General features: G+C 42.8%; 1 protein-coding gene across 1 annotated transcript; it reads left to right on the plus strand.

Moving 5' to 3' along the window:
- On the plus strand, positions 1 to 8,008 carry GOLT1B (golgi transport 1B; the record flags this gene model as incomplete). The annotated part of the gene is made up of 5 exons (XM_080705564.1): positions 1 to 25; positions 2,584 to 2,675; positions 3,981 to 4,159; positions 5,287 to 5,368; positions 7,970 to 8,008. 5 exons carry the CDS (start codon positions 1 to 3, stop codon positions 8,006 to 8,008), a joined length of 417 nt encoding a protein of 138 aa, XP_080561690.1.
- Positions 8,009 to 8,650: the final 642 nt, after the last annotated feature.

An 8,650-nucleotide genomic window follows, 5' to 3' on the forward strand; every position in this document is an offset into this window, starting at 1 on the left:
ATGATCTCCCTCACCGACACGCAGAGTAAGCGGCGCCCGGGGCCGCTCCGCCCCGCCCCGCCCGGCCGGGCCCGCGCCTCCTTGGGCAATGAATGGGCTGGGGGGCGGCGGCCTGGGGCGGCGGGGCCGGGCGGGCAGGGGCCCCCGAGTGCGCCAGCCCCGTTAGCCCGGGGCCCAGTCCCGCCCTTTGTCTCGGGACCGCCTCGGAAGAAAGTTTGGTGTGTTCTGCACCTGACGCCCTGGGCTCCTCCACGAGTCCCGGCCGCTCGGCCGGGTGGGAGGCGGCGGTCATCGGCCACCTGCTCGGGGCTCCTCTATGGGAAGGTGCAGGGAGCCCGGCGTGGTGGCGCACGCCGGTGATCCCGGTACTTGGGAGGCTGAGACTGGAGGATCGCAGGTTAGAGAGGCCAGCTTCAGCTACTTAGTGAGGCCGTGTTTCAAAAATGAAGAAGATAAAATAGGGCCGGGGGTGTGGATCAGAGGTGGAACGCCCCTGCGATGAATCTCCAGAACCCCCCCCACCACACACACACACCCACACAAAAGAAAAAAGTGTTTTATGTTGAATATCTTCCTTTTGCCACCATTGGAAGCCCCCTCCCAAACTTCCCTTCCCATGACTGTCTTTTTCTCCTATCCCCCCCTAAAGTTTCAACAATAGCAAAAAGAGAAAGAAAGAGAAGCCAGGTTGTGTTTCAATAAAGGAATTCTTTCCTCAGTATTGCATATCGTTTCTGGGGCTTTTTTTTTTTTTTTTTTTATACTTGCGCGTCCCTTTTTGCCTCCCAGAGTTCTCCAGGTCTGCGCATCTCTGAGCGCCGAGATCCGTTTCCTTTTCCTAGTACTGCGTTTTCACCTCTCAGCCTCTTCCTGATGATCTCGGCAGTGTTTATGTTTACGGAGCTGCCCAAACCCTCTGCGTCCTTATCTCTTGATGGGCTCGATGATCTTTGTGTTTCACAGAGCTACTGCAGTCTCCTACACGACTGTCAGTCCAGTCGGACTTGCTTTGCTCCCAGTCAGGACCGGGTCTGGACCTTGGGGCCACCTGCTGGGGCCCAGGGAAGGTACCCATTTGGGAACATTGCGGTCCATCAGCCTCAATCTCTTGTGATCAGAAAAAGTGCAGCGTCTTTTCTTTGGTTGGATCTGCTGTAGTTACTAGCACTTGTGCAAATTCCATATGAGTAATTGTGTTTAATTCTCATACTGGGAGTGTAGCCCGGAGGTAGAAGGGTTCCATCCTCAGTACCACCAAAAGTTAATTAATTAATTAATTAAATGATGCATAATGAAGTTCCTTGCATGCTCATGAGAGAAACAACAGAAACAAGACTAGATTTTAGGTCTGCTGACTCAGAAAAGTTTATTTCAGTGTAACCACTAACATCTAAGATATGATATAAACTTTGAGATCTTAGAATGATCTGGGTCTATGATGTTATATATAAAAACACGAATTACTTATTCTGCGCAAAGATTCTCTACTATTGAAGACTTACAGGGATAAATGTCTGATATCTTTCAAAAGAACAAAATGGGGTGGGGTTAGACTGTGAGAAAAATAGGAAGGCGCCTTCTCACTGCATTAAGTTCTAAGGAAGATGAAATTTTACTCTTTGCTGTTGAATTCGGTGAGACCAGACCGAGGACTGAAACATGAAATGACTAGTGAACCAAAAGCTTTTTTACATTCAAATTGCATTTTTCAGTCTGTCTTTAACTGCAAGAGACTGGCCAGCATTCAGGTGATTTGCCAGGATTATTCTGGAATTGAAGTTTTGGGAGACAGTGACCAAGCATTGATCCCAGTAGAGTAAATGGCAGTTCATGATTTTTCTAAGAGATTCTATAATAAAATTAATATCACTCCACAAAGGCAAAAAAAAAAAATTTTTTTTTTTCAGGGTGGCAGGACAGGGGCAGCTCCTGTGTTGAACAGCTTCAGCCATTGTATTCAATGAGTTATTCAGTACTGTTGCTATCCCATTGGATTCTTTCTTATTGTATGTTTTTTAAAGGACAGAGGAAGGCAATGCTACTGTTAGTCAGATTGTGCCTAAGATTCCAAACTGCTAGCAGTGGTGTGATGATGAGACTGCGCAAGAGGAGGCTAAGTTCATGTAGCTGAGATGATGCTGGTGGGAAGAAGGCCGCTCCACGAGGGGCCCCTGAGAGCGGACGAGCGTAGGGAGGAAGGAGGTCCTGGAGATGAGAAAAGAGCGCAGCGAGGCCAGTTGGAGCCTGTTGACCCCTTTAGATGAGGTTCTTGGGAGGGGAAAAAACATAACCAGGAGTTTAACATCCTGACTTATCTTTTCTATTATGGGTGTATTTGTGAGAAATGCTCTCTTTCATATAAGGGCTAGTCGTTTGCACTCATATTTTACATCTGAGGTTACTTCTGATGTGAACTCAGTTTGCTATAGACCTTAGTGAGTGTCACTGTAAGTTAACTTGCATTGCTCGGGACCTGTTTTCTTATATCAGTCAAAGGAAAAACTGAAACGTTTTATGTGCGTACAGGGATGTTGATGTGATTTTAATTTTTCTCTACCCTTAACCCTATGACTTATATTGCAGAAATTGGAATGGGATTAACAGGATTTGGAGTGTTTTTCCTATTCTTTGGAATGATTCTCTTTTTTGACAAAGCACTACTGGCTATTGGAAATGTGAGTATTTGAATATATATTTTAACTAAGTTCATTAGGAAACTTGAACTCCAAAACACATTATTACTTGCTGTCAAGTTAGGGAGCAATAATTCACTCTTACGCCTGTGTCATTACTATTATGTTCTCTGTCTCCATCAGGAATGCACCCTGTCAGCTTTCTGTTTAAACAAAAGATAAACACTAAGTGATGTTTTCGAATTCCATAACTACTGTTACGTGTTTGTTATTTGATTTAAACTAGATTAAAGGAAGGCTGCCTCTAGATAGGAATTCAGCATAGGTGACTTGATAGTCCCATGTGTTTATTAAGATGTATTAAAATGTTTTGACTATAAGCATCTGAGATTCACATTTGTTGAACTGTGTGGCAGAAGCCCATTTTAATAACCTCTTAAAAGTGCGTAGTATCAGTGGGCCTGCTTGGCGAGGTGGGTCTTGTAGGCTTTGTGTGCTAGCTCTGCATGTGTGCGGCATAAGAGCTCCAGAGGAAGGACCCTTCTGAGAAGGCAGCAAAGTCGCTGGCCAATGATTAGGAATCTTTTGAAGCACATACCATTGGGCTTTTAATTGGGAAAGATGAAGGGTAGCAAAATTGGTGTTTTAATAAATGATATAAATAGTATTGGTATCCAAGAATGTGAAGCTTAACCATGAGGCCTAATATATATATATATATATATCTACAAGAAATAGTTTTCTCTGAAGAAAGTTAATGGGGGAGAGAAGTTTGGGGACTAAAAGACAGAAAAAAAAGCAAACTTTTAATAGATTATTATTTCTAGCCCATGAATAATAGAATATACAGAATATTTAAAATATTACCTGGCTGTATTTTTATTTCTGTTGCCACCATGTGTGCGGGACTTAGTGAGACTGGATTCTTTGTGGCTTTGCAGGGTTTGCCCTGCCATCGAGTTAGCCCTGTCCATATTTCTCCCCCCTGTAGGCATCCCCATAGCCTGTGGGCAGAATTGCAGAAGCAGGATACCTGTAGGCAACATCCACTGAGCCCGCCCATCCAGCTACAGCTGAGCTGGGGAGACGCCCCCTGCGCAGGTGCCCCTGCACCTTCTCCCCTCTCTCTTTCTGTGTTTCCATTTAATGGGGCTGAAAGAGGAGCAAGCGGGTGCAGCGCAGCCACAGCCCGGCCTGCCGCGGCCTCCTGGTACGCAGCCTTACACTGCCGGCTGCCCAGCTTACAGCCAGGCAGGCAGACGGGCTCTTTATTATCGTTAGCTTTGGCCTGACTTTGCAGACGTGTGCACTGGTGTTTACCTTTTCTATGCTGATTTTCTCTCTCAGGTCTTATTTGTGGCTGGCTTGGCCTTTGTAATTGGTTTAGAAAGGACGTTCAGATTCTTTTTTCAAAAACATAAAATGAAAGCTACGGGCTTTTTCCTGGGCGGCGTATTTGTGGTCCTTATTGGTTGGCCTTTGATTGGGATGATCTTCGAAATTTATGGATTCTTTCTCTTGTTCAGGTGAGACAACCACTTTATTTTCTCTTTCAATAAACCCGTACGTCAGATAATTTTTGCAAAAAAAAACCACCAGACATTTACAACTGTGTGAGTAAGATGACCATTTCCTTTAGTGGATTTTTGTTTAGGTTGAATTTTTTCTTACCGTTTTAGGTCCGTCATCTATAAAACTGTTTGCCAAATGTGAATGATAGCCTATACTAAAGTATCAGCTACTTGTAAAGTATTTTCAACGCAATAAATTTTATTTAGTCACCATTTTAAAGTACTATATATTGTATTTTCACTCAGGGTAATAGATTACGTTAAATAGATAAGTAGATATTTTTATGCAAAATCTGTAGTTCTTAGCTAAGTGGTAGTTCACTTGACGGTAATTTGCTTGGTGCATATACAGATTAGCAGATGTTTTGAAACATAAACATATGTTATCAACAAAAGACCTGTTTCTCTAATTTTAAAAATGTTGCTTTGCATTTAACTCTCCTGTAGTCCCTGTTTTTGGACTTTCTGCAGAGTCAAAATTGGACCTTACTGCAGTAGTCCTGAATTCTTCCCACTGTAGCATTTCTGTTCCTGTATACCACCTGAAGACCCAGAAGTTTATTTCCTATGCATTTTTTAAACTATTTCCTTTTCTTCCTACGTAGAGGTGGCTTAACTGATCCCCAGTTAATTTTAAACTGCTTAGACACAGTTACTTTTGTAGGTTTACATTTTTACCAAAATATGTGACCGAAGTGAGGCTTCCCACCTGGCAGGTAGTCTTGTCAGCTGGGTTGAATGTCGGCGCGCTCTGGGTCTGTGACCGTCAGAGTCCTGCACTTGGTCCGCGCCCAGGCCCTGGTAGCTGTCGGAGCCCTGCTCCTGTCGGAGCTCGCTCTGTGATCAGCGTCACCCCACGTGACCCCACAGCGCTGAGCTCAGCAGCAGGCAGCCCGAGGCAGCTCATCATCCGAGCATGTAATGCAGCTGCGCTACTTTATAGCGTCCTCGGATTTTTAACCAATAATCAAAAATCTGTGAAATGCATTTGTGGTAACTCTAAACATCCACAGTTTGAACAGGACTCTCTTTTTGGTTGGTTAGAGCTCGAGCTTGGTGCTAAAAGCTGCGTTTCTCCCCAGGGGCTTCTTCCCTGTGGTCGTTGGGTTTGTCAGAAGAGTGCCGGTGCTTGGATCCGTCTTAAATCTACCTGGGATTAGATCAGTAAGTAGTCGTGTTTGGGGCAGTCTGTTTTTTTATACCAAAAAAAGAACACATTTTCATGCTTTTTATTTCCAGAAATTTAAGTAATTGACACATGACTAATTGGTGAGTTTTTATTATGATGTAAATAATGCACCCTATAGATCATGGTTACCATGATCACCAGAAGTAATCATTGTATAAGAAGTAGCATTCCGTTTCACCGTTCATTTTGAGTGTTCTCCCTTCTTACACGTGACTCAGATTGAAAATGCCGTGCTCCATCTCTCTTTGGCATTTTTCAATTAACTTTTCCGTAATCTCTAATTTTAAAAGCAATATTAGGGAGTGGAAACCATTATTTCTAGCACTTAATTTCTTTCTCAGATTGCATCACCAAGTTGAACGGATTAAGACAGTTACATAAAGCATTCTCATGCTGGAAATCAAAGGATGCGATACTATTCCCAGCGATGTCCACAGAAGTAAAATTTCTTCTCTTAATTCAGTATTCATTCAACAAATATTTGGTAGTACTCTGGTTGCTTGAGGGTTGTCCTGCCTCTTAGAAGCAGCTCCGAAGTCCTTTCAGAATTCAAATCATGTATTATCCCCTCAGAAAAAGCTCTCCTGAAGTGGTGTGGCTGGCTTGTGGTATGATTCTACAGCACCCCTGTGCATACCTGTGTCTGGTAGCATTTGCCTGTTTTAATCGTCAAAAACAAGGCTTCCAGATGGAAGTTCCATCCTTTAGGCAGAGATAGATTATGTGTCAGCCATTCTCCTATCCCCAGTGCCATCGTAACAGCTGGCCTACAGTGGAAACTCAAGACATTTTCTCTAATCGAATAGGTCGGGGCTGGAGAACACTTGCCCAGCAATCAAGCTCAGGGCCCCAGGTTTGACCTCCAACACTGAAAATAAACGAAAAAAGTGCAGGAAGCGAGGAAGGATGGCATTTGTTGACCTGGAAGAACTTGGTCTATCTCAGAAAAACGCCAAGTAACTCTTTGTAGCCAGCCTCCTCAAGTTTTAACACTAAGTGAGATCCTTAAATTCTAAAGAATCTGGGTAACCTGGAGTCCTGCTGACCTGCGATTAATCCTTTTGGCTCTAGAGGACCCATGTCAGAAGTCACCTTGGGCCATCAGCTTCTTTGAATAGATTGTACAGTTCCAAGTCTTTCCTGAGCAATCAGGGTAATTGGGCTTTAGAGACAAACTTAAAAGACCTCAAATTCTAGTTAGGTCCATGGAATCCATGAACTTTGTGAAGCTTTTGACAGGTTTTTATAGATGTTTTAGATTAAAGGCCCCTCCATACCGTTGACTACATTTCTCAGAGCTAAAGGGTAGCTTGCCCATAGGAAAAGAAGCACCACTGTAAGCCCAGTCCCATTTCATCCCTGGCTTGGTTTTTAATTTGGATTCGTATAGCCAAGACAACGTAGATACTCCAGGTTACCTTTGTAAAGCGTGTGTTGTACAGTTTTACCCTGAAATTTACCATAAATTCTAGCAAAGCCATGAATACTTTTCCAGCAAGTTTAGTTTTGTGTGTCAGTCACTCGTTTGTGAACCTGTAAAATGTTGGAATCTAGGCTTAAAAGGAATATGTCCTGACCTCCTTTGCCTGTATCTCCAAACTCATACGGTAGTAATATACACGTATATGTATCTAGGCCGACTTTTGAATCTACTAAAATTTCTAAAGAGCCGTAGTCATTATGTGTGGCCTTAATTTAAGGATTCTGCAGTTCATCTGCACAAGTGCACACCCAATAGAATAACGCTTCCTGTCATTACTACTTCATTATAAATGCTTAAATAAAATTGTGAACAGTGTCCTGAAAGCAATGGCCAGATGATGGCTAGAGCCTGATATCGTGACCAGGTGAATCATATAACTTAGTATCTGCACCAGTTCTGTACTTCCTTTCGATCTTTAGCCGTCACCTGTAGTGCCGGTCAAAACCAAACTGCTTCCTATTGGGGATGGAGCAACCGAGGGAGGTAACCATTCGCATCGGTGTGGTGAAGTTTATATTGAATAACTATAAGTTGGTGTCTGCATCATCAGATCTATTTTAATACCATTACCAGTTGCAGTCTGAGGTCCAGAAAACACATTTAAAGTTGTTTTTTAGTCAATAGCTGTTGTTAATTATTGAACTTAATGGAGTTAAATCTGTTTGTTCAAAGACTACGTAGGCCCAGAAGAGACCCACGGTAATGGTCAGTTGAAATATCTTCTTGGGTTCATTAATGCATGAGTGGCCGACATTTGGGTTTTTGGTTGTTTTCTTTTTTCTTTTCTGTTGAGCTAGCGGCACCGACTTCATCTTATGCAGTTGTTTTGCTCATCGTGTTGCATTTTCCATGTTGCACCCTTAAGCCCATGTCTGTAACATGTCATACAAAAACAGCTCTGAAAAAGCCCTGTGCACACCCCTGTGTCAAGAGGTGCCAAGACCGGCTTGGTCATCGTCAGTCATACCGTAAACCGCTACAAATCTTCTTGTGAAACTGAATTTTTTAATCAGCGTATGAGATACTGAGAGAATGTTCTTAATGCTATAGACTCTGCTGTAGACTCTGTAATGATCTATTTTTCTTCTTACAGTTTGTAGATAAAGTTGGAGAGAGCAACAACATGGTATAACAACCAGAGAATTTGAAGACTCGTTTAAAATAGTGTATTATTTATAAAATCCTTTGAAGAATATTCAGCACAAAATTAAATTACATGAAATAGCTTCTCATGTTCTTTACAGAAGTTTAAAACGTATAGCCTACAAAGTACCAACAGAACGAGAACAGGCTTCTAACCAAGTGATCTGAGCGGTCAGCCAGCCAACCGAGGGAAACGAAACCCATGCCACGATGCGTGTTGAGACGCCACAAGGCCACTTCTCCTGGCTTTTCACAGTGTGCAGAACACAGCCAGCCCGAAAGAACTGTGGTGCCTGTTACTTTTTATTATCATTATTATTGCTATTATTATGTTAAAGGCTCAGGAGCAGTCATGGCATTAGTTTTTTAGACAGGTCTACTGTGACGGAGACACTGTTCCCATTTGCACCGTCTCAGAAAGTGATGCATGAGTTGGATCGGATTATGTCATTTTAATGTATTGCACCCAAGGAAAACCCGGTTTTCATGTGTCAGTCACTCTGTTTTTGTAAATGTGGTTAAATAAAACTTGTGGTTCTTTTGAAGCTTATCTTTTGAAGCCAGATGAAAATATGAACTAGACACTTTTGGAATACAGAGACCATTCTTTACTAGCGTTCAGTCCCTAAGC

The sequence above is a fragment of the Muscardinus avellanarius genome (assembly GCF_963383645.1).
Source record: "Muscardinus avellanarius genome assembly, chromosome: 11".
NCBI lineage: Eukaryota > Metazoa > Chordata > Mammalia > Rodentia > Gliridae > Muscardinus > Muscardinus avellanarius.